General features: G+C 37.0%; 1 protein-coding gene across 1 annotated transcript in view; it reads left to right on the forward strand.

The window, feature by feature from the left end:
- The window catches only part of NF1 (neurofibromin 1), a 234,514-nt gene that overhangs the window by 77,425 nt on the left and 130,459 nt on the right, over positions 1-26,630 (forward strand). The window contains exons 14-25 of the mRNA XM_080923198.1: positions 2,394-2,528; positions 4,719-4,832; positions 11,019-11,098; positions 12,623-12,746; positions 19,079-19,240; positions 21,062-21,311; positions 21,842-21,915; positions 22,097-22,180; positions 24,137-24,577; positions 24,956-25,095; positions 25,382-25,504; positions 26,073-26,156. Coding sequence (XP_080779324.1) covers positions 2,394-2,528; positions 4,719-4,832; positions 11,019-11,098; positions 12,623-12,746; positions 19,079-19,240; positions 21,062-21,311; positions 21,842-21,915; positions 22,097-22,180; positions 24,137-24,577; positions 24,956-25,095; positions 25,382-25,504; positions 26,073-26,156 — 1,811 coding nt within the window. The remainder of the gene's footprint in view (positions 1-2,393; positions 2,529-4,718; positions 4,833-11,018; positions 11,099-12,622; positions 12,747-19,078; positions 19,241-21,061; positions 21,312-21,841; positions 21,916-22,096; positions 22,181-24,136; positions 24,578-24,955; positions 25,096-25,381; positions 25,505-26,072; positions 26,157-26,630) is intronic.

A 26,630-nucleotide genomic window follows, 5' to 3' on the forward strand; every position in this document is an offset into this window, starting at 1 on the left:
TGGTGTGTTCACTGCTCCCGCACAGACTCCTAAGCTCCCGGACAGCACCAAGCACTGTGGGCATGCTTGTGTGCTGTGTGTGTTTGTTGAGTGAATTTCTTATTTGACTGAAATAAAATTTTGTCTAAAACCAGTTTAATAAAATTTTTAGATTAAGATGGCTTTTTAAAAAGAGACTCATTCACGTATTTCATGTATATGAGTACACTGTCTCTGTCCTTAGACACAGCAAAAGAGGGCATCCTATCCCATTACAGATGGCTGTGAGCCATATGTGGTTGCTGGGAATCAAACTTAGGACCTCTGGAAGAGCGGTCAGCACTCCCTACTTCTGAGCCATCTCTCCAGCACTAAGATGGCCTTTTAAAGACCTGTCTTCATAATGTTTTCTGGTACCATGTTTCTAGATATTGTCCTGAGGCTGCTTTTGATCATTGAAACTGGCTGCTTTTATATGACTATTAGACCTGTATTTGTTTCTTGTTCGGTCTTTTTTATTTTTTTATTTTTGGCACTTTAGTAGTAGTTTTAACTTTCTGAACTATTTGTCTGAGAGTTATAATTTATATTTTAAAACTAGAAATATGCTTTAATAAAATTAAAATGTGAAGTTTTAAAATTTTGTCTTAGATGATATCTTGGTATAGATGTTTCTTACCATGCCTGCAAAGTCAGCCCCAAAATCTTCAGTTGGCAGATGGTTTTGGTTCCTAATAACTCCCAGAACCTTTGGCTTAGGAATTTCTTGCCTGGCAAAGCTGACTGTCTTTATTCAGCATGTGTGTCAGCATAGATCCTATTAAAATTTGCAATACAGAAGATAAGTTAGTAAATGAAGGGTTTGTTGTTGTTGTTGTTTTACATTTCTCCTTAAACAATTTGTTAAACAGCAAATTGTTCCTGATTTTATACAACCCACTAATGGCCATTAAATTAAAAGATGCATTTGGAATTTCTCAAGTCTTAGATTTCCTATTAGTTATGTTATAGAACAAAATTTACATGTTAGTACCTGACATTAAAACCAAAAATTACTTTAAAGTGATTACTAAATCAGAGAAAATGTTGTCACTGCTGGTTGCCCTGTGCAGTGCCACGTCACTCTCTTACATCGCAGTGGGCTTGTTCTGTGAAGGCTTGCTTCACCTTGGTTTCCTGTTCGACTTTGAAACATTCACACTCATGCACAAGCAAGCACACACATGTATCTATAGAGCAAACACTCCACAGAACTTAAGTACATCTGATAAACATTTTCTTTCGTTTTGGAGAGTTTGGATATTCCATTTCTTAAATGCTTAAAAATTAAGAACTGTGTGTGGTGTGATGTACTCATCTTCAGTTGTTAACTCTAAAAGAAAATGTCTACAGAGACATTTGCCGTGTTTGAATAAAGGCTTTCTAGTCTGCCATCCAGTATCTTTATATGTACTTACTATAGGCTTCCAGGTCAGAAGTAGATTCTCTCTCTCTCTCTCTCTCTCTCTCTCTCTGTGCGTGTGTGTGTGTGTGTGTGTGTGTGTGTGTGTGTGTATGTGTGTGTGTGTGTGTCTCTCTCTCTGTGTGTGAGTTAAAGGAAATATTTTATAAGACTGGAAAGAAGATAAGTGACATTGAGTCCAGAATGTAATTGTTAGATTTTTTAATTGACTAATATCCAGAATTAATTATTTTAATCAACCATATCTCTGTAATTGAATGACATTTCCACCAGTGTTGTTAGTCTTATGAAAAAAGACAAATGCATGCATCCTATAACTTAAAAGAGGAAATGCTGTCATAATAAAAGCAAGTTCATAACTAAAGTCATGAATATAAAAGTTGCCTACAGAGAATGTTTCATCAGTTCTAAAAAACATACTTATACTTCTGTGTGAAGTGGATGTTGACTTGCCTTGTATGGTATCTGGGCCTCACAGTAGTTTTTCATTTCTTTCAGTACAGCCAAGTGATGCATCTTACAGTTGATAAGGTTGCAGTCTAGAGTATGTTTGTATACGTATGTGTGGCATTAAGTATTTGCTGATTTGAATTCTCTAGTATGTATGTTTGTGTATGATATAGATACAGTATTTCCCCCTTAATATTTTTATGTTTGAGAGTCATTTTTTGAACCCAGGAGTCAACTTGATATTATGTCTCTAGTGTTTTAGATTATTATTAAATATTACTAGATTGTTATGTGAATAAGGTAAATGCTATAAAAACATTTTAAAAAGTACAGTGTTAAATGTATGCTTATTAGCTTATGCTTCTACCAGTATCATACATTTGGTGGTGTGGAATGTGTTTTCAAAGCACTGTAAATAATTTCTTTTATAAAGTATAACTACTATTCGGAATCTAATGTCTGATTCTTACTAAGGTGATGCCATGTTTTTGTTTTTTTATAGAGTCTTACCTTTAAAGAAAAGGTAACAAGCCTTAAATTTAAAGAAAAGCCTACAGATCTAGAGGCAAGGAGCTACAAGTATCTTCTTTTGTCCATGGTGAAACTGATTCATGCAGACCCAAAGCTTTTGCTTTGTGTAAGTACTTTTAATGAAATGCTTTGAAATTATTCCACCAATTTATTTGAACTGAAAGCCAAAATCCTTTTAAAATTTGAGTACCTCTAAGCATCACTAAGAAAGCCAATTCCAGAGAATACTAAGTCTTGCTGTGTATACTAGGTTGGCATTGAATTTGCTATATATGCCATATTAACCTCGAATTTGTTGGGTATCCCAGGCCTGCCTTAAACTAGATATTCCAAGTGCTAAAATGACAGGGATGTACTATCATGTCTCCACTCCAGAATTTTATAAATACACATGAGTAATTTTTCTGATAATGAGAGATAATAGAGCCAGAGTGGGTGAAGTTCCCAAAGGATGGGTTACCCCAAAAGAAGACCTGTTATCGTTTTGTGTTTTTTGAAAAGTCCATCCAAATTTGAGAGTTATGTAGAATAAATAGCTAAATCCTTAGTTTAGAAAAAATTTATAAAATTTGTCAGTGGACTCTGAAAATACCACTTTTTTCTTTCTGTTTCTCTGGTGTGTGGCATGAACAGTGCTGACATCTCACTGTGCTTGCCGTATAGGGCTAGGGTTACAGTCTGTACAGCTGTGGTTTATATTCACCAGCCAGGGTCACCAGTGCATTTCATGTTCTTTTCTCTTTTAAAGATGTATTTATTTATTACATATGAGTACACTGTAGCTGTCTTCAGACACACCAGAAGAGGGCATCAGATCCCATTACAGATAGTTGTGAACCACTATGTGGTTGCTGGGAATTGAACTCAGGACCTCTGGAAGAGCAGTCAGTGCTCTTAATGTTTGAGCCATCTCTCCAGCCTGTATTTTATTTCCTCATGTTGTTGAAGAAAAAGGATTGAATTGTTTGAGGGAAAATAGTTTTAAGTAAAATTTGCTATTTTCCAGAGTTGTGGAATCCTTTTTATTTTCCTCGATGATGTTGAGGATTGAACTAGAGTCAGGCAGTCTTATCTAGCAGGCAAATGCTCCACCCCTGGCCTTTGTGGGGCTTTTGTTGTTGGGAGGGTTGCTGGGGTTTCCTTGATAGGCTAATTTTTACTACTCAGTATAGTTGCCTAGTTCCATGGGAGTTGCTTTCTTTGCTGCCATCTGGTGGTTAAGTGAATTTCCTCAGTAACCGCAGGGAAGTAAAACAGAATATTTTACAAATAAATTCTAAACCATAGTTAATAGGAGAAAGGTAAAGATGGTCTCAATCATGGTATCTTGTTGAAGGAATTTGATTCTGTGTCTTTGCCATCTTTGTCCCAGTTCCTGTCACTCCATGTTTTCTAGGCTTCCTAAGTAAGGGCTACCATTTCTTACATTCTCCAGCCATTTCTTTGCACTCCGTTAGTGTCCTCTTTAAAGAGTCTTGTTATTGTGTGTTTAACGTTAAAGAGAGAGGATGCGTTCTATGGCAGTATAGTCAGGTATGGGGGAAGGCGGTACCTTGGCGGGCCCATGCTGAGGCATCTTTTTTCCCTGAGGGACCAGCCACAAGACTTATATTATAGAATAGAGTTTATTTAGGGCATGGGGAGGGAAGTGAAGAGGATAGCAGAGGCAAGGAAAGGCAGAGAGGCAGGTCGGGGGTAGGGGGGGAGACAGAAGAGAAGTAGAGGAATTGAGGCTGGCCAGTGAGCATGTGGAGAGAGAGAGGGGAAAGGAATGGGGAATGAGCAAGAGGAGGGGGCAAGCAGCCCTTTTTAAAGTGAGTCAGGCACACCTGGCTGTTGTCAGGTAACTGTGGGGCAGAGCTTAGATAGAATGCTAACACTTATCATGCCTGGTTCAACTTAGTATCTTTTAGCTAAAGTATTCTTGGCTAACAGATAAGTGGATCTCTGAGTTCATGGCCAGTGTGGTCTACAGAGTGAGTTCCAGGACAGTATGGGTTATGCAGAGAAACTTTGTCTCTAAAAACAAGAAATAAAAACAGAAACACCCCCCCCCCCAAGATTTGAAGTTTGAAGGGGTTGGAGGGATGGCTCAGTGCTTAAGTACTTTGCTTTTCCAGAGTTCCTGGTTTTGGTTCCCAGAACCCAGGCAGGCAATTGGCAGTTGACTGCAGCTCCCGGACAAGGAGTCCAGGCCACATACACACATATTCTGTGTGCACAGACATGAACACAGACATAGAAATGATAAATACATTTAATAAAGATGAAACTGAAGTTTGCGTTTCTTTTGCAGAATCCAAGAAAACAGGGCCCCGAAACTCAAGGCAGTACAGCAGAACTGATTACAGGGCTCATACAACTGGTTCCTCAGTCACACATGCCAGAGGTCGCTCAGGAGGCTATGGAGGTAAAGGGAAGTGAATTCTGGGCTCTCAAAAGAAAGATTGTAACTGTCTCCATTCTTTTATAAGAATGTGTTTTAAACAATTATTTAACTCTGTGTGTTTTCTTTTAAAAATATATCTTAAAATTTTAAAATTGTGTGTGTGTATGTGTGTGTGTGTGCACGTGCGTGTGTGCATGTGCACGCACAAGTGCACGGAAGTCAGACTCAGGTTTCTGGTCTTGGATGGCAAATACCTTCACCAGCTGTAGCCATCTCACCAGCCCCTACAAATTCCTTTGTTTTTGAGACAAGACTTTTATCCTATTGCCCTGCCTGTTTCTAAATCCTAAAGCAGCCCTCCTCCTCCAGCTGCTATAGGAGCTGGGATTAGAGTTGCGTGTCACAGGTCATGTTGTACTTGGATACATTGTGTAAACATTTTTTGAAGTTTATAGTTTTTTTATTCCTTAATTTATTATTGTGTCTGCATAATGGGGGTGGGATGTGTATGCACTCACACTGGCACATGCCTGGAAACCGGGACAGCCTATGGGGCCTGTTTTCTCTGTCCACCTTTATGTGAGTTCTGAGGACTGACCTCAGGTTTTCAGGCTTCTGCAACAAGTACCTTATCTGATGAGCCACAGGTAATGGTAGACATTCAGTGTATTTCTATTTGAGGATTACTACAAATAATACTATTAAAGTTACTGCATCATTTAATATTTCCATTAGCAGTGTATTGGTATTCTGGTATTTCTCCATTGTTGATGACACTTGTTATTGTCTGTTTTTAAATTATAATCAACATACTGTGTTAACAAAGTTGACTTTTTTAAAAATTATATTTGCAGCTGGGTGGTTGTGGTGCATGCCTTTAATTCCAGCACTCAGGATACAGAGGCCAGTGGATCTCAGAGGCAGTCTGATCTTAAGCCAAAGCTACATACATAGACAGACCTTATCTCAAAACAACAAAAAAATTACATTTACTTATTTATTGTGTGTGAGGATATGTGTATACTGCAGAAGATATGAAGAGGTCAGAGGATAACTTGTAGGAGTTGGTTCTTTCTTTCCACCTTTAGGTCGCAGAGATGGAACTCAGATTGTCAGGCTTTTCCTGGCAGCGGGTCCCTTTACTCATTGAGCAGGCTCATCAGCTTAGAGTTTACTCTTTTTCTTTTAAAGTATCTTTAATCTTTTTTACAGTCCACCTTCCCAGTCTGTTCTCCGACAGTTCCTCCACTCACCTTCCCCCTCCATCTTGAAGAGGATGTCCCTACCCAACATCCCACTTCACTCCAAGTCTCTCGAGAATTAGGTGCATCTTCTCTCACTGAGGCCAGACCCGGCAGTTCTGTGCTGTATATGAGTCGGGTGCCTCAGACCAGCTAGTGATCTCAGGGGTCCAGGTTAGTTGAGACTGCTGGTCTTCCTATGGGGTTACCCTCCTCCTCAGTTTCTTCTAGCCTTTCCCAAACTCAACTACAGGGATCCCCAACTTCTGTCCATTGGTTGGCTGTAAGTATCTGCTTCTGACTCAGTCAGCTGCTTGTTGGGCTTCTCAGAGGGCAGCCATGCGAGGCTCCTGTCTGTAAGCACACCATAGTATTAGTAATATAGTGTGTCAAGCCTTAGAACCTCGCCTTGAGATGGATCCCAATTTGGACCAGTTACTCTACCTCCTCAGAGTTTACTTTTAAGTGTTATTTTTATACTGATAACCTAATCGTATACCTTTAATCTAAATTAAATTTATCACTTTATAATTAACATATTCAAGTAATTTAAGATTAAGAACATATTCAGCCTAGAAAGTTTTCTCTCAGTAGTTAATACTCTACCCTTGTTCTACACAGACTGCTCTGATTCTTCAAATGGGGGTTAGTTTTACAAGTTTGTAGTTTCTAAATAGAATTCATCAAATGTGATCTTACTTTGTATACCCCTCTTAAATGAGGAAAAGTTTTTTGACACTTGTGTGTTTGTTGCACGTTAGTTTCCTTTTCCTGGTTGTAGATGCACATTCCTTTGGCTTGTTCATTAATGGGCTCATTGGTAGACAGCATGCATCATCATGAACATCAGCCTTGTATTCCTTTGCAGCCCCCATTCCTTCTTACCCCGTGTCTTCCCCTGGATGCTTGTAATAATTGATTTGCTTTGTTGATGTAAATTAGTTTGCATTTTAGATAAATAAAATAAAGGTTTTTATTTTTAGTTCAGCATAATTGCTGTACTGTACTGTATTGTGTTGGTGGTTGCTTGTTTTTAAGGCTCATCCTGTTTTATTGTTTAGTCCCAGTGTATGGGCAGAGCACAGCTTGCATACTCAATTTTCTGTTGATCATTTGGGGTGTTGCTTTTGGCTATTTAGAAATACAGCTTTTGCTGAGTGTGGTGGCGTACTCCTTCATTCCCAGCATTCAGGAGGCAGAGGCAGGCTGTAAGTTTGAGGCCAGCCTGGTCTACATGGTAAGTTCCAGGCTAGCCTGCTACTGAGTGAGAATCTTGTCACCAAAAATTATGAAGATGATGAAGGAAAAAAGGATAGACTCTAGGTCCACACATGCACGAGCACGCGCGCGCGCGCGCGCGCACGCACGCGCACACACACACACGTAATATGAATAATTTTTTTGTTGTTGTTTTTCAAGTAAATTCTAACTGAAGCAAATATCTTACTGTGTGGTCTCACAAGAGTCATAGCACACGTATTAGAACACCAGAAGATAGATAGTACAAGCATAGAGAAGTGTAGTGTAGTAAATAGAAAGTGAAGGGGTTTTATTTATGTGTAAGGATGTGTATCTGTGTGCCTATATGGGTACCCAGGGAGGCCAGAAGAGGATATTGGCTCCCTGTAGTTGAAGTTACATACAGGTGGTTGTCCACCTGCTGAGATGGGTGTAGAAACCAAGTGTAAATCTTCTGGAAGAGCAGCAAATGCTCTTAGCTACTGAACCATCTCTTTAGCCCCAGATTCATTAGAGAGAGGGAGGGAGGAGATATAAAGATCTTGTTGCAAAGGTTCAGTCTGTCTAGGAAGTAAAACGAGTTAGTTATCAACTTAGGAAAGCTTCAGAATATATAAAATAAAATATGTAAAACTCTGTAAAGAAAGAAGCTGTTTATCATTCAGATACAATGGTATGCTTGAGTACTTTTCTACATCCGGTAGGGTAAGGATGGGGTGGGGTCTTTATCATTCAGTAAACTACTACGCTGAATGCATACAATACTATTTTTTCATACCTAGGTATGAATGCATACCCAGAAAATATTTAGCTTAGGGGAAGACTTAAAACTAAGTATTGAAATATTATTTTATTGCCATAGTAGAATTAAGATTGATATCAGTAAAAAAAAAGTGTATAAAATTTAAAATGTGGATACTCTTTTTTTGTTTACATACTACTGAGTACAGTTTAGTACAGTCACCATTAAATGTTGTTTTATAATATCATAGCTAAACATAAATGCTGACAGTTTCCTCCTGGTCATTGAGCCAGCAGAAGTGCACATGTCCACTTACAAAGCACACAAAATGGTCAGCAGTGCAACTTGTGTTGGATCCTTCAAAGTAGGAGCCATTCAGATGTGTCAGCAGAGTAGATAATTCCTGTTAGATTGATTAAAATCTATGCAGCAATAAAAAGAAAATGAACTGGATTGCTGGCACCCTCCTTTAATTTCAGCTCTTTTGAAGCAAGGGACAGGAGGATGGTTGTGAGTTCCTGCTGAGTCTGAGCTACATGGAGTTTCAGGCCATTCTGTGCTACAGAGTAAGACCCTGTTACCAAAATAATAGAAGAAGAAAAGAAAAATTGATAGCCTCTAGGTCCCTAGTATTTAAATCTAAGTTGTGACCAGAGTTTTCTTTTCTTTTCTTTTTTTTTTTTTTTTTGAGTAGATTCCAACCAATGCAAGACAACAATAATAAAAGCAATAACCAAAAAAAACCAAAACAGCCTGGTTTATACAGAGAACTAAATCAAAATGAGTTACTGATGAGTGCAAAAGCTGAATGACTCTCACTGAAGAGAATAAGCAAACACAGAGTGCACTGTCTGCTCCTTCATATGAAGCTTTACAAGCACCCTTGTGCTTCAAGACAGAAGTGTTTACATCCCGGCACACTCATTTACTGTGTGTGTGAGTGTAATCACTTTAGAAATTGCTATATTGCTTATATTGTTTTTGGAGGATCTATTCAACTATTTTTATTATTTTTACTTCAATAATCAATTCTTACATGTCTTATGTACAATATATATATAATTCAAGATTAAAAAACACATGTATCTTCCTCTTATAAAATATCAGGCAGACTTTACTTATTCATTAGTAAGAGAATGGGTTTTTATTTAAGAGAGTGCTATTTTATCTTGGCACGCTATTAAACATCCATCAAAACCTATGTGAATCATTCAGGAATATTTGAGAATACTTAGGAGATTTGCTGAAGCAGGTCTGTCACACACTATGTAGCAATATAATTGCTTCATAGTCATCTTTTAATGTCAGTGTGTTCTCTGATACTGGCACGATGACTTAGTCACCTTTGAGGTACTTCTCAGGGTATATCTCTGTCAAATAACACATGGCAGTATAGAAAATTATAGCAGAGGAGAACATGGAAAGGCATATAATCTCATTGAAATGAAAAAAGTTAGTAAATTTTTATTCAGATTAAACACAAAACTTTATTAAACAGAGAATGTGTCACCTAAGAAACCAACCCTAAAATATCTTAGTCGTACAAAATGCCAAACTTTTTGTAAATGGCAGGCATTAAGTTGGGATTTGGGACTCAGCTTTTGTCCTTTGTACTATACCAAAACACTGCCTTCTCTTCTTTCACAGTACGCATAATTTGAAGTCCTGCAAAAACACAGTTGGGCTTTGGCAGTTTAACACCTTCCAAAAGAAAACCTCAGTATGCCTTAGGCTATCTTCTTTCCACACCAAACACTTTCCCTGAGTTCCTATGATAGGACTAGAACCCCTGAAGCATCAGAGGCCACAAAGTCTGTGCCTCACTGTTATCATCTCTCCATCTTGTCACATGTGTTTGGTGGCAAAGTTTAAATGGAGTAAGAGAAAGTAAGTGCTTTAAATCCCCCCCCCCCCCAAATGGGTGCCACTGTGTGAAAAGCAATAGAAAACCCTAAAGTACCAGGAAATTGTATCAAGTGTTTGTATAGTAGTGGTAAAACTGAATTTCAGGGGCCAGAGAGATGGCTCAACGGTTACGAGCACTGACTGCTCTCTCAGAGGTTCTGAGTTTAATAATTTCCAGCAACCACATGGTGGCTCACAACCATCTGTAATGGGATCTGGTGCCTTCTTCTGGTGTGTCTGAAGACAGCAACGGTGTACTCACATACATTAAATAAATAAGTAAATCTTTAAAAAAAAAACAAACAAACTGAATTTCAGTTTGTTCGATCTGTTATTTTAAATGGAAACTACAAATCACTTATTTGTTTCAAGTAACAATTCATTGATATTTTTATAACAAGGGCTTAAAGATCCCATATACATATTTACCATGGACTGAATGTACAGAGCACAGTAGAATTTGCTAGGGAGTGAGGAAACATTGTGGAGCTGCAGTCTAGGTTGAACAGGTTTGAAGAAAGAGTCTTTGCTTTAATAATCTTTGATAGTTTTAATATAAAATAGCATATGTATATATAGCTTTATATATATATATATATATATATATATATATATATATATATATATATATATATATATATTATAGCAAAGTTTGCTTTGTTTTGCCCCTCTATCAATTTTAGAAAATAACTTTTCTTTCTAAAAAGTTAATGTAATATGCAAGTTAATTTAAACTGTGGTTTATTGTGTAGGTTAATTTTGTTGTGTGTGTTAATTTTAGGGGAGATCATTTTGTTCTAGACTTATTAATTATTGAAATCTTGTTCATTTTTTTTAAAGCATCGTGGTATGTGTATATTGTTCTGAATTCACCCACAACTTCGTATATATACCTCTTAGAGTAAAGGTGGTCAGGACAGGGAGCTTAGTTCTGGGTTGGTGGTTCTGACTGGCTCTCAAACGTGACTGTCACTGTTCTTAAGACATAGACACAGCTGAGTTTGTTGGCATTTGTGAAACAAGTATTCTAGTGTTGTTTTTTTAAAGAATTTTTAGTGTCCTCTCTTTTTTAAATTTCAGGCTTTGCTGGTTCTTCATCAGTTAGAAAGCATTGATTTATGGAATCCTGATGCTCCTGTAGAAACATTTTGGGAAATTAGGTATATGTACTTTCAATTTTTAATTTTATTTGAAATTTTAATTTGTATTGTCTTTAAATATTAGCTTTACAATAGTTTGTTCATTGTCTTATTTATTGTTATAACTAGATATTTTATGATTTTGTATTTTATTTGAATTGAAAATATTAGAATATTTAATTGTCAGAAATATCACATATATGCAAAACAAAAGTTTTAAATAGTGTTAATTTTTATCACCTGACTACAAGTTTTTCTACTTCATGTATTATCCTTTATGGTATAGTTCTATGCATTTACAACTGTGTTTGTTGTTTTGAGACAGGGTCTAACTATGTAGCCTTGGCTATCCTGGAACTTACTGTGTAGATCAGACTGGCCTTAAAGTCATAGAAACCCACCTGTCTCTGCCTCTGGAGTGCGGGGGTTTATTGTTTTATTAAAAATTGTGTTTTTAATAGATTTTCTCAGTTATAAGACTAAAAGTATTAACATTTTTTAACGTTGCTTTTAATTTTTAAACTAGGCACATAGCTCAGTAGCACAGTATATGATGTGTATTGAAAGCTGTGGTTTTTGTCAGTCTTCTGTATATACTAGTGCTTATGGTGATTCGGTTAAAACCGGGCATATACGTATAAATGAGAAAGTGTGTGTAGGATTTCACTGTGTAGTTCTGAAGCTGAGTGGATGGCTTTCTTTCAATGAGCACGAGGGCACCACATTAGGAAGATGTAGATCTGTAAATAGCTCTGCTTGTCTCATCAGAGACATGGGTGTTTGGTCATGTGGAGGCCCAGTTAAAACCTAAACTCTAATAATGAGATAGTCATTGGAGACATACATACATTATTAACTTTAAATTTAACACATTATAAAAGAAAACATTTAAATGCATTTATTTAACTGGATATATATATATATATATACACACACACATATTTCAACATATAATCAATTTGAATTATCAGTGAGATATTTTATATTTTCTTTTCCTAAAGTCTTCAAAATTTGTAGTATGCCTTTAAACTGTTAGACAGTATAACTGTTTTGTATTGTAGAATATAGAGAACCAGTTAAGAAACTCGTTCTCTAAAGGGTGGGAAATGGGCCAGGCTTCTTAGCTTACCCATTCTGTTATGACTCTGCACTTTTACATTTGGAGCAAAAAAGCAGTACAGACTGGGAACAAGGGAGCGTCGCTATGTTCTATCGAAACTTCCTTTATAGACATTAGGGGCATGGCTTTGTCCTGTAAGCATCAGTTTTTAGGCCCTGGCTCCAGACTACTCTTTTTTTTTTTTTTTTGCTGTCTTTGCTGTGAATGTGAATTTATAATTTCTTTTTACTCCAACTGCAAGGATAGAATTCTTTTTAATTTGTTGTTATTAAGAATTGGATAAAATTTATGAACAAGTAAAACTAAGCCTGTAAATATACATCTGTTATGAAATAATGTCATTTTATGTATGATTTCAGTAAAGTAACATAAAAATATATATTAGGTTTTTGATGACTCTAACAATGGACTTTATGTCACTGCAGTTCACAAATGCTTTTTTACATCTGCAAGAAATTAATTAGCCATCAAATGCTTAGTAGCACAGAAATTCTCAAGTGGTTACGGGAAATTCTGATCTGCAGGAATAAATTTCTTCTTAAAAATAAGGTAAGCACTGTGACATTCTTAAATTGGAACTATGTGGATAGTAAGAAGATTTGTTAATTTTTGTCCTATGCTGTAATAAACACCATGACCAAAAGCAGCTTGGGTTGGTATTTGACTCACATGTCTTGGAGTCAATCCATCATTGGGGGAAGCCAAGACAGGAACTCAAGCAGAGGCTGTGGAGAAACACTGCTTACTGGTTTGCTCTCTGTGGCTTGCTCATTATAAAACCCAGGACCACTGGGTGACATCTGCCTACAGTGGACTGAGCCCTCCCTTATCAATCATTAACCAAGAAAATGTCCCACTGACTTGTCCACAGGCCGATCTAAAGGAGGCATCTTTTTAATTAAGGTTCCCTTTCTAAGATTACTCTAGCTTGTGTCCAGGTAACAAAAAGCTAACCAGTACAGGACAAATTAAAAAGTCTTTATTAGCTTGAATATCCTATTTAAAGTCCTCCCTCAATGAAGTACTTAAGAGAAAAGTAAGCACAGAAGGTATTATCTAGTAGTTCAGCACTATAATATTCTAGGCTTTGAGCTGATAAATGTAATTTTTTTTTTTAAGTCTCAGACTGCTTTTAATATTTTTTACCAACTTTATTTTACAAAACAAAGATAAATGTACAGATTTTAAGCATTTTTTGCATAAAATTGTATAATACATTTTTGTCAGTACCTTTTTTTCAGGTTTTAAAATAATTTTTACATAAAACTATATGAATATATTTTTTAGTCAGTACTTGATTTTTTTAAAGGTTTGATAGTATGCATTGAAAACTTAATAGTTACAATGAGCATAAAGTACATGTAAAACATAATGTAACATGGAAATAGTCAAAATTTCTTGTTGTGTAAAGATTTTTTTTTTGTTTTGTTTTGTTTTCTTTATTTCTTGGACTTCATACAGTCTGTGAGTTGTTTCTGGGGGAGTGCGAGCCTCTGGGGTTAGCATCCTACTATCAGTGACTGCATATTATGTCTGTTCTTTTGTGACTGGGTTATCTCACTCAGGATGATATTCTCTAGATGCTGCCATTTTCTTAAGAATTTGGTTAAGTCATTGTTTCTGGTGGCTGAGTAGTATTCCATTGTGTAAATGTACCACAATTTTTGTATCCATTCATCTACTGAAGGACATCTGGGTTCTTTCCAGCTTCTGGCTATTATAAATAGAGTTGCTATGAACATTGTGGTGCATGTGTCTTTGTTGTGTACTAAGGTGTCTCTGGGGTATATGCCCAGAAGTGGAATAGCTGGGTCTTCAGGTAGTACGATAAATGGAATCTTAATGAATTCTAGTTGACTTAAGTAGGATTCTGGATCAGGCCTATGAAGAGTAGAGGGTACTGTAATCACAGATGCCTCAATGAGTGTTTTCTCTTTATTTTTAAGCCCATAGGACTTGGCTCTCAGGGCTAAACTAGTACAGAAAATAATGTTTCAAAAAGCTAAAAGGCAGAGGTTTTTAATCTAGGTTAAATTTGTATATCTCCCCTAAAGATTTTGTCTTTTAGCTGGGTATGGTGGCACATGCTTCTAATTCCACTATTGTTGAGGCCAACCTGAGTTTAAGGCCAGCCTGAACAGCATAGTGAATTCCAGTCCAGCCTGGACTACACATTGAGATGTTTTTTCAAACAAGGCCAGATGATGTATCTTAATAGTAGAGCAGTCAGTTCTATAGTGTTAGGGATGATTTCATCTTTTGAAAAAAGATCAGGAGTCTTCTTTTAATTGGAATAAAATTTTGGGTCCTGAACTGCTGAAATTCTGGGGGATAGAAAAAATTTCTTTTAACATATAATTTTTATAATTAGTTTCAAGGTTTTTCTATTATGACATAGTTTAAAAAATACTTGATTTAATGAATTTTTTAAAGATTTATTTATTTATTATATATAAGTACACTGTCAGTGTCTTCAGACACACCAGAAGAGGGAGTCAGATTTTATTACAGATGGTTGTGAGCCACCATGTGGTTGGTGGGATTTGAACTCAGGACCTCTGGAAGAACAGTCAGTGCTCTTAACCACTGAGCCATCTCTCCAGCCCAATTTAATGAATTTTTATCCAGGCATAGAATTAAAGCTATAAGAATAAGAAACCTTACCAAGCATCTTGATAAAATACTGGTTAGAGGAATGTTGATGGAGAGGTAAGGTTATTTGTATCTGGCTTCTTTTGTGTTTATGTCACAGAACTAAGTTTGTCCTAAAGATTTTAGGTTTAAAAATTTTGTGTGCTGGCCTTTGGCATACTATCTAACATGGTCAGTGTTAGTAATCTAGTAGTGAATCAAAAGTACTCAGTCAAGGGCTGGAGAAGTAGCTCTGCAGTACTTAAGAGTAGTCATAGGAACTAGGATTCAGATCCCAGGACCCATGTAACAAGCCAGGTAGGTGTCTATGTGTGACATAATCTTCGCTTTTAGAGGGCAGAAACTTGAGGATCCTTAATGCTTGCTGGCTTCCAGCCTAGCTGAGAAATAATTCCCAAGTTCAGGGATGAACCCTGCCTTAAAGGAATAGTTGGAAAGTGATAGGGGAGGTTACCTGACATCTATTACATGTGTGGATACACTCTGATTCTTCTCTACCCACCCCAACCCCTCCTCTGTCTTTCTCTCTCTGTCTCTCAGTCTCTCTCTGTCTGTCTCTGTCTCTGTCTCTCTCTGTCTCTCTCTGTCTCTCTGTCTCTCTCTCTCTCTCTCTCTCTCTCTCTCTCTCTCTCTCTCTCACACACACACACACACACACACACACACACACACACTCAAGCAATATTTGCCCAAAACTGAAACACAGGATTACCATGTAATTTCTACTCCTAGGTACCTAGCAAGGGTGGGGAATGGGGGGTGTGGTGTGGTCAAGTGCCATGACTGCAGTTTGCCCAGTATATAACTTTATCTTTAAAGTAATGTTTTAATTATTCTGACAAGGCAAAACTGAAATCTATAGACTCATACAGTGTTATAATTTTCTTGTGATAGATATTGTTTCACTAGTCTTCTGTATTGTACTTGACTTGGAGGATAGACAACTGAGAGGTGTTTAAAAGAAAATGCACAAACCTTATTTACCACAACGGGTTAATGAATGTTTCTTTTTTATTTTTTTTAAATTAACAATACACATTTAATAGGGTTAGATGTTAAGTTTTGCATCCAAGTTCAAAGAATCGGCTGCTTAAATACAAGGCAGGAAGGCTTCAGATTGACAGCAGTTCATTTGATAAAGATTTACAGTTTAACGAAAGTCAAAAAGGGGCTATTATTATTTTTTATGTGAACTCAACAGTTTATATTTAAGAATATATATGTAAGTACACATATATGCATACAATAGCAGTTAGTAAAAGAGTATACCATGAATTAGAAGGAAAGTGGAGAGGTGTTAAGGGAAGGATGTGAAGGGAGGGAGGAGAAGAAAGAAGGGTAAATATATTAAAATCTCAAAAAAAATTGAAAATTAGAATGTTACATTCTCATGGCTAAAACACACAACCTAGAAGGCAGTTTGATTTTATATCAACAACCATATAGCAAATAATATTTTCTTGAAAGTTTTTTTTTTTTTAAGAGTTTTGAGATTACTGTGGTAAAATACCATTATCAAAACCTGAAGGCAGGACCTGATGCAGAGACCATGGAGGATAGCTGCTTTATTGGCTGCTTCTATAGCTTGCTCAGCCTGCTTTCTATAGAATCCACCAGCCCAGTGCTCTACTGGCTTGCCTACAGCCAAATCTTGTGGATTCCTTTTCTTTTTTTTTTTTAACTTTATTTTAAAAAACAAAGATAAATGTACAAATTTTCAGCATTTTGCATAAAAGTATACGAATACATTTAAGGTTGTAATTAAGTATTTGTGGGTACATATCTATACACATATGTATATATGTAACAATAATATAGGAAAAGAGGTTATTAATTTGAGGGGATAGGAGAGAAACTAGGAGGGGCTGTAGGGAGGAAAGGGGAATGTGATACAGTTCTATTTTAATTAAAATATATTCTTTTTTTGTTGTTGTTGTTGAACTTCACACAGTCTGTGAGTTGTTTCTGGGGTGTTCAGAGCTTTCTAGGGTTAGTATCCCATTATCAGTGACTGCATATTATGTCTGTTCTTTTGTGACTGGGTTATCTCACTCAGGATGATATTCTCTAGATGCATCCATTTTCTTAAGAATTTCATAAAGTCATTGTTTCTGATAGCTGAGTAGTACTCCATTGTGTAAATGTACCACAATTTTTGTATCCATTCATCTACTGAAGGACATTTGGGTTCTTTCCAGCTTCTGGCTATTATAAATAGAGCTGCAATGAACATTGTGGTGCATGTGTCTTTGTTGTATGTTGGAGCGTCTCTGGAGTAAATGCCCAGAAGTGGAATAACTGGGTCTTCAGGTAGTACTATGTCTATTTTTCTGAGGAACCGCCAGACTAATTTCCAGAGTGGTTGTATCAGTTTACAACCCCACCAGCAGTGGAGAAGTGTTCCTCTTTCTCCACATCCTCACCAGCATCTGTTGTCATCTGAGTTTTGGATCTTGGCCAATCTGACTGGTGTGAGGTAGAATCTCAGGGTTGTTTTGATTTGCATTTCCCTGATGGCTAAGGATGTCGAGTACTTCCTTAGATGCTTCTCAGCCATTCGATATTCCTCGATTGAGAACTTTTTGTTTAAGTCTGTACCCAATTTTTTTAATAGGGTTGTTTAATTCTCTGGTGTCTAGCTTTTTGAGTTCTTTGTATACCTTGGATATTAGGCCTCTATCTGATGTGGGGTTGGTAAAGATTTTTTTCCACTCTGTTGCCTGCCATTTTGTTTTCTTGACAGTGTCTTTAGCCTTACAAAAACTTTGCACTCTCATTAAGTCCCATTTGTGTATCTTTGACCTTAGAGCACGAGCCATTGGTGTTCTGTTCAGGAAATTTTCTTTTGTGCCTATGAGTTCTAAGGTTTTCCCTACTTTCTCATCTAATAGTTTCAGTGTACCTGGTTTAATGTGGAGATCTTTGACCCACTTACACTTGAGCTTTGTACAAGGAGATAAGAAAGGTTCTATTTTCATTCTTCTGCATGCTGAGTGCCAGTTGGACCAACACCATTTGTTGAGTAGGCTGTCCTTTTTCCATTGAATGTTTACAGCTCCTTTGTCAAAAATCAGGTGACCATATATGTGAGGGCTCATTTCTGGATCTTCTATTCTATTCTATTCCATTGATCCACATGCCTATTTCTGTACCAGTACCATGCCGTTTTTAACAAAATTGCCTTGTAATATAGCTTGAGGACAGGAATGGTGATTCCCGCAGACGTTTTCTTGTTGAGGATGGATTTTGCTATTCTAGGTCTTTTGTTATTCCAGATGAAATTGCACATTGCTCTTTCCAACTCAATGAAGAACTGGGTTTGAATTTTGATGGGGATTGCATTGAATCTGTAGATTGCTTTTGGTAAGATGGCCATTTTTAAAATGTTGATCCTTCCAATCCATGAGCATGGGAGATCTTTCCATTTTCTGAGATCTTCCTCGATTTCCTTCTTTAGAGGTTTGAAGTTCTTGTCATACAGGTCCTTCACTTGCTTAGTTAGAGTCACACCAAGGTATTTCATAGTTTTTGTGACTATTGTGAAGGGTATCTTTTCCCTAATTTCTTTCTCCACATGCCACTTTGCTGAACTTGTTTATCAGCTGTAGGAGTTCTCTGGTGGAAGTTGTAGGGTCGCTTATGTACACTATCATGTCATCTGCAAATAGTGATGTTTTTACTTCTTCCTTTCCAATTTGTATCCCTTTGATTTTCTTTTGCTGTCTTAATTGCTCTGGCCAGGACTTCCAGTACTATGTTGAATAGGTAGGGTGAGAGTGGGCAGCCTTGTCTAGTCCCTCATTTTAGTGCGAGTGCCTCAAGTTTCTCCCTGTTAAGTTTGATGTTGGTTGTTGGTTTGCTGTATATTGCTTTTATTATGTTTAGGTATGGGCCTTGGATTACTGTTCATTCCAAGACTTTTAACATGAAGGGGTGTTGACTTTTGTCAAATGCTTTCTCAGCATCTAGTGAGATAACTATGTGTTTTTTTTTTCTTTGAGTTTGTTTATATGGTGGATTACATTGATGGATTTTCGTATAATAAACCATCCCTGCATCCCAGGGATGAAGCCTACTTGATCATGGTGAATGATAGTTTTGACGTTTCTAAAGGTAAAGCTTTGGAGTTGAGAGGAAGGTTTTCCAGGACTGCCTTAAATAGAAAGTCAGCTTACACTAAGTACTCTCTTGGTGTTATTGCTTCAGGAGAATTTACTTCTTCTTTCTAGCAGGCAGATAGAAGTTCCTGTCACTCTCTCTACCTTTATGGAGTAGGATGTGATGTGCCTGCTAGTGGAAATACCACTCAGATGTCAATTGATCATGATGAGTTACTACGGACCTGCACTCATGGAGCATCTCTGAGGAAAGGAAAAGGGAATTCCTCCATGGTACGTCACGTCCTCTGTCACTCTCCTATACCTCCATCTCTCCTCGATTTTTCTGAGTGGATGTTGATGAATTTTAATTAAATAATTTAGCACATTAGTTACAAACTGCTCAGCATTCAGTTGTATTGCTGCCCACTGTGGAAATTTCTTCACAATTCTGTGCCTCAGTTTCTCAGATTTCAAATGGGTATAATAGCACATGGTGGAGTATACCTACAATCTCAGTGTTGCAGAGGCTGAGGCAAGAGGATCACAAGTTGAATTTTTGTTTTCTTTTAAAGACAGGATATCACTGTGTAGCTATGGCTGTCCTGGAACTTCCTGTGTACACAGGCTGCCTCAAAATTGAGATATCTGCCTGTATCACCACGTCTGGCGTTTTACATTTTCATGTATTTTTTTTTTTAGTGTGTATGGGTGCTTTGCCTAACTGTATATCTTTGCACTCATGTATACCTGGTGTCCACAGAGGCCAGAAGAGGGCTTCTGATCACATGGAGTCACAGATGGCTGTGAGCTGCCTTGTGAGTGCTGGGAAGCAAACCCAGGTCCTTTAGAAGGACAGGTGGTGGTGCTCTTAGTGGCTTTTAACTGTTGGCTTTATCACTCTGTTCCAGAGGGGACAAGTTTGAAGGTAGGTTTACATAGTAAGACTGTCTTCCAAAAAATGAATAAGCAGAAAACAATTAATAATAATTAATAAAAAATAGCAAAACTGGTGTAATATTGTTGCTTCATAATTTGGAGGATTCAAGTAGGTAAAATATATAGAGCATGATTATTTGACACTGTGGCTGACATTCTGATGTGGAAAAGTTTATTCATATGTAGAGGTTCAATTAAAGGAGGTTCAAATTGATTAAAATTAAAACAGTATTTTGCTTAATATTTGGATAAGCATTGCTAAGATGTTATTTCTTTCTCTCTTTTTGCTTTTATTTTTTTATGTATACATACATGTGTGTGTGTGTATATATATATATATATATATATATATATATGTATATATATATTCAAACAGTCTTGCTTTGTAGTACAGGCTAGCCTTGAATTCACTGTAATCCTCCTGCTTCACCCTTGCAAGTACTGTAATTATGGTCAGTCATGCTTGGCAAAGTTTACATATTTAGATTGGGTCCCAAGTATGCCAGGCTGGCTTTGATCCCCTTGCCTTTTCCACACAAGTGCAGAGATTATAGATTTGTATTGTTATGCCCAGCAGGACATTTATTCCTGTATGTAAATGTACTTAAAATATGAATCATAATATGAGCAGAATAATGAAGTTATTATGGAAGATGTTGTCTTCTATACCCAGTCTTGTTATGCTTAAGTTTTACTGTAGTCTGCTGAGGCAGAGACCCCACTGAGCCCTGTAGCAGCTGCTTGTGTGCCTCATAAGTGTTTCTGCTTGTCTTTGTGCCACAGTGTTAGTTTGGGTGTCATTGTTTCAGCTAGTGCTTCGTGTGTTTGTGTCTTCCCTCAGGAAGTAGTGCTCCCTGCTGCTTCCACTTCCTTTGTCATTCTGCTTGATCCACAAGTGGATCAGTTTTTGTGCGGTGGACTCACTGTTTGGTTTCTTTATTGTGTTTTTGTTATAGACTATTTGCATTTCTGGAATCTAGGATAATACCTATTCCAATTGAAATGTGTTACCATTATATGAAATCATATATTGGTTGACATTATCTGGTTTAGAATAAGGTACATCAGAAAAAGATCTTATTATGAAAATTTTTTTGTGTGCTGTGGTGGATGATACATTGTTGAGTTTGTAAATAAAGTCACCTAAGTTGCAGATACATCCCTCCTTCCTCCCAGGATAGCACAGCAGTGTGCAGTGGAACCCCACCTATATGCCGACAAGCCCAGACCAAGCTAGAAGTGGCCTTGTACATGTTTCTGTGGAGTCCTGACACTGAAGTTGTTCTGGTTGCTATGTCTTGTTTCCGCCACCTCTGTGAAGAAGCAGATATCCGATGTGGGGTGGATGAAGTGTCAGTGCACAACTTCTTGCCCAACTACAACACATTCATGGAATTTGCCTCAGTCAGCAATATGATGTCAACAGGTAAATGTAGCTTTTCCCCCCCTCTTTCTTTTTAACCATGTTACTTTGACTGACATCTAATTATCTTTACAGAGTAGTGTATTTAAATAACAGTTTGAAAGTTTTCAGGGCTAATTCAAACCATTTACTTGAAATCCTTTCCTGAACAAGGTAGATGAAATTCAGTGACATTTGAAATAGATTTTTTTACTGAAGTTTTACTAAGTTACTGTTTGTTATAAATTATAGAAATTACTCTACTTGATTTGTAAATGGGGAGATTTTAAACACCTAGGCATATATTTCCATAAACATAGGTGGGGAGATCGCTGTTTTATGTTCTAGGCGTTTTGGAGTTGGGGATCAATAAATAAATACCCTTACAGAGGTTGGTAGAAGGTCATGTTCACCTCAGTCGTCACAGTCATTTGTTCCATTTCTTCACTCTGCCCTGTGTGGAGTGGGGGGAGGTACGTTGAGGAACTGAGCAAGTTCCTAGTTGTGAGGATGGCTCTAAGCACTAACATGGTTTGCTTGATGTCTTTGTTTAGGAAGAGCAGCACTTCAGAAAAGAGTGATGGCCCTGTTAAGGCGCATTGAGCACCCTACTGCAGGAAACACTGAGGTATGGCCTCGGCAGCTGCAGCACCTCCCCCTCCTCATTTTACAAGCCTCCTGTTAGCTATGTGATCAGAACAACTTCAGAAGCAAATCTGAGCTATGTGCATGTTCTCAGAACCTGCATTGCATGTTGACTTTGAGTTTATCTCTAAAGTTACCCCTAATGATAATTGACTTCATTTTAGGCCTGGGAAGATACACATGCAAAGTGGGAACAGGCTACAAAACTAATTCTTAACTACCCAAAAGCCAAAATGGAAGATGGCCAGGTGAGTTTGTTTTGTGAATTTTTGCATATTAACAGATCTGTTCCTTCACTTAAGTAATTTTTTATAAGCTATGAAGAGTAGGATACTATATAGAGTTGTTTTAATACTACTTGTGGGGCTGGAGAGATGGCTCAGTGGTTAAGAGCACTGACTGCTCTTCCAGAGGTCCTGAGTTCAATTCCCAGCAACCACATGGTGGCTCACACCATCTGTAATGGGATCTGATGCCCTCTTCTGGTGTGTCTTAAGACAGCTACAGTGTACTCATATATATAAAATAAATAAGTTTTAAGACTACTTGTAGTTTATCTAGGTCTGTACTGCCTAATCTTGTAGATATTAGCTACATGTATCTGTTAGAATGTAACTTTTAACTTGTTTAATTAAATAAATTAGACTTATTTTCTCAGTTTTGCAGTAGCCAAGGTTCAGTATTTATTTACTCTGTTGGATAGTAGAGATATAAAAGGTTATATCACTACAGAAATATTAAACAGCTCTTCTAGAAACGAGTTAGCTAAGATACCATTTACTCTGTTCTTATTTGTCCCTTTGTTGAAGTATTTAAAGAACATTTATAAAATATCCAATAGTTGTAGATAGAGAAAAATAATATTTTTATTCTCATGTTGTATGTTTGCTTTGAGATAAGATCTGGTTACTTATCTCTGCTGGCCTAAAACTTAATATCTATAACAAGCCGTCGTTGAGCTTACAGTGAGCCACCTGCCTTAACTTTCCAAATGCTGGGCTTATAGATGTGTGCCTTCCTGTCTGGCTCATTATGCTGTATTGTTAGATTCTCTAATTAAAGGATCTGGTGAGCAGACAGTTGAGCCCATTGTAAGGTTAAGTGCAGTTTTAAACTTTGGGTATTTTATTTAATTATTATCATCTAGTGAATTATTTTATTCATCAACTACCACCAATTATCTATTACCCCAGAAATTAATAATTAATTGATTTGTGTATAATTAATTTGTATTACCCATACTGCTCTCATTATATCAAGTCTTTGAGACAAACTGTTTATCCTCCCATGTCTTTTTAGACTTAAAGCAAGTAAAAGTTGTTTTGAGGGAATAATACAGCCTTAGATCACGAAAGTTTTTCTTGCAAGGGCATGAGTGAGAGTATTTACTGTTTCAGTCTGCATAGAATTCATATACTGTAGTTATCTTTCATAAGGTGGTTAACCTAGCAATTGTTTTTAGTATAGTCATAGAATTCTATAACTGTCAATTTGTACATAATCAATTTTAGTACATTTTCATTCTCTCACAGAATGCTCCCCTTCCACCAAACCTGTTCCCAAATAGCTATTTCTAGCTCTAAGTTGCAGTTTTTTCTACCTTTCTTTCTCTACCTCTCCGGCCTTGAGTAGCTGCAAATCTATGTTCTATTTCTACAAAATTACCGTCTGCACATTTTGTCCAAATGGAATCTTTTGTGACTTGCCTTTTTTTTCCTCTTTCAATTGTTCATCAATATACATAAGAGGTTTGTTTTTTTTTTTTTTTAATAAATTTGACACTTTAGGTTGGTTTTATTAGCCTGGCTATGACAAAAATGTATTACATGGCTCTCTAATAAGGTGTATGGTAGGGCTGGAGAGAGCTTAGTGGTTAAAAGCACTGGCTGCTCTTCCAGAGGACCTGGGTTTGAGTTCCAGCAACCACATGATAGCTTAGAAAGGCTTGTAACACTAATTCCAGGGAATCTAACATCTCTTTTAGCTTTTTTTAGGCAAGCACATGGTACACAGATATACATGCAGGCAAAACATTTATACACAGAAAACTAAAATTAAAAAATAATAATGTATATGGTAGTTTCAAGATTTTTAAAAAAATATAAAATGGACTTTTCCTACTGAAAGAAATGGATAAGAATAATTTGTAAGATTTTATTTAACCTATGTTGAATTCATGCTTTTCACAAAAATGTTGTGCTTAGGCTGCAGAAAGTCTTCATAAGACCATTGTTAAGAGACGGATGTCCCATGTCAGTGGAGGAGGATCCTTAGACCTGTCTGACACAGACTCCCTGCAGGAATGGATCAACATGACTGGCTTTCTTTGTGCCCTTGGTGGGGTATGCCTGCAACAGAGAAGCTGCTCCGGCCTAGCGACATATAGCCCACCTATGGGCCCTGTCAGTGAGCGCAAAGGGTCTATGATTTCTGTAATGTCTTCTGACGGGAATGTCGATTCACCTGTCAGCAGATTTATGGACCGGCTTCTGTCCTTAATGGTGTGTAACCATGAGAAAGTGGGGCTTCAGATACGGACCAATGTTAAGGACCTGGTGGGTCTGGAGCTGAGTCCTGCTCTGTATCCAATGTTGTTTAACAAACTGAAGAATACCATCAGCAAGTTTTTTGACTCTCAAGGACAGGTGAAGTCTTCTCCACTTTGTTTTTTTACCTTTCTTTGTGAATACAATGAAAGCTTGAAATAAATCAAGACCGTTCCTTTTAAATTATTTAAATTAAGTACCAACACTTATAATTTAAAAATCTTTCATAATTACAGAAAAAAAATCATGTAATCTAGGAATCACTTTGCTTCTAAAGAACTCAGGCCTGTGGGTATGCCTGGAGTTATGAATCTTGGATATGTGCATTCATACCTATGTGTATCTCTTTGTTTCTTTATTTGCCTGTGGTGTGCCTGCATGTGATGGTTATGTCAGTTTCATTGTCCTACTGATGTTTTCTGTGCATCGATGTAATATCGCTAATGGGCTTTGTTATTGTTGTTTTTGTATGTGTAGGTATTATTAACGGACAGCAATACTCAGTTTGTAGAGCAAACCATAGCCATAATGAAGAACCTCCTGGATAATCATACTGAAGGCAGCTCTGAGCATCTGGGACAAGCTAGCATTGAGACAATGATGCTAAATCTGGTCAGGTAAGCATTCTGCTCCTGATCATGGCAGAGTCTTACTTTAAGAGGTAAGACCTGTCATGCACCAACAGTGGGTGTGATGAAATAATTTGCCATTTTTTACTACAGGCCCAGTGTGAACTGTGGCAATAAGATAATCAAAAAGTTGTATATGTTTCTACCTAAACAGAATTTAAATATTATTTATGTCTAAGGTTACATTTACTTAATTTTACTTAAAGATTAAATTTATAATACTTCATCTTTTGTCCATATCTGATTCTTTTTTTTTTATTCTGTGTTTAATTAGATATGTTCGTGTTCTTGGGAATATGGTCCATGCAATTCAAATAAAAACGAAACTGTGTCAGTTAGTTGAAGTCATGATGGCAAGAAGAGACGATCTCTCGTTTTGTCAAGAGATGAAATTCAGGTGAGTTCTCAGAGCAAAGCAGGGTCTTGTAAATATTCTGTTAAGCAAAAGGTAGAAACAGTAGCAGGACCTGGCTGTGTGGGAGGGAGGCAGGTACAAAGTGTCATGCATGTTTGGTTTTTTTGAATATCTTAACCAAGTTTCTCAAAGCTCTTTGCCCATGGACATCTGTTTTTTGTTTTGTTTTCTGTTTTTCTTTTTAAAATTCTCCTCTTTCCTGAAACTGATTAATTCATGGGCACTAAAAGTTTCTGTTTCTACACTGTAAAGTGCTAGTGCAAAGAACCAGCATCCAAATTGTGTCTCTTTGTGTCCTTCTGACTTATTTTCTCAGCCCTGATAGTGCTGTCTGTTCTATAAAGTCACACTGGTTTCACTGACTGTTTGCCATATTAGAACAAGGTTTTGGTGTATCTGCATACACCTCAGTCCAACAGTCAGAAAGCTAAGGCAGAAGTTCAAGGCCAACCTGAGCTATACACTATACAATAAAACCTTTGTTAAATGATCAAACAGTAAGCTATGTGTTACAAACTGTTTTGCTCTTTTCTTTTTTGTAATTCTACAGGAATAAGATGGTAGAATACCTAACAGACTGGGTTATGGGAACATCAAACCAAGCAGCAGATGATGATGTAAAATGTCTTACAAGGTAAAATAAAATAGAACAAAAATGGATAGGGAGGGAGGGAGGAAGGGAGGAAGAGAGAAAGAGAGGCAGGGGAGAATAGAGGGTTTCACTTTACTCATGAAAACCAGTACAGAGTTAGCTGTTAGGTATATTAAGTTATTTTGTAGGTGGTAAGCTTTTGCATTTGAAATTTTTTTTTTTCTTTTAATGGAAGGACTTTTAGTTTGAAACAGTGATGGAGGCTTAGGAAAGTGGTATTGGCTTAGGAAGTATGGTTAACGGCTATTGAGAAAGAAGATACATAAAGCATTAGATTGTATTACTTTAGATAAAACATTGATTGAGGAACGAATTTTAGTGAGTCTTTCTAACGCATAATTGCTTAGGTGCTTTAATGATAGATGATTGATATGTATCCAAAATGATAACTTTGATTGGATGATCACTTCATCCATTTTACTGGCCAGGTATAACTTGATAGTATATACTTTTTAT

Source organism: Micromys minutus (genome assembly GCF_963924665.1).
Source record: "Micromys minutus genome assembly, chromosome: 10".
Classification (NCBI taxonomy): Eukaryota; Metazoa; Chordata; class Mammalia; order Rodentia; family Muridae; genus Micromys; species Micromys minutus.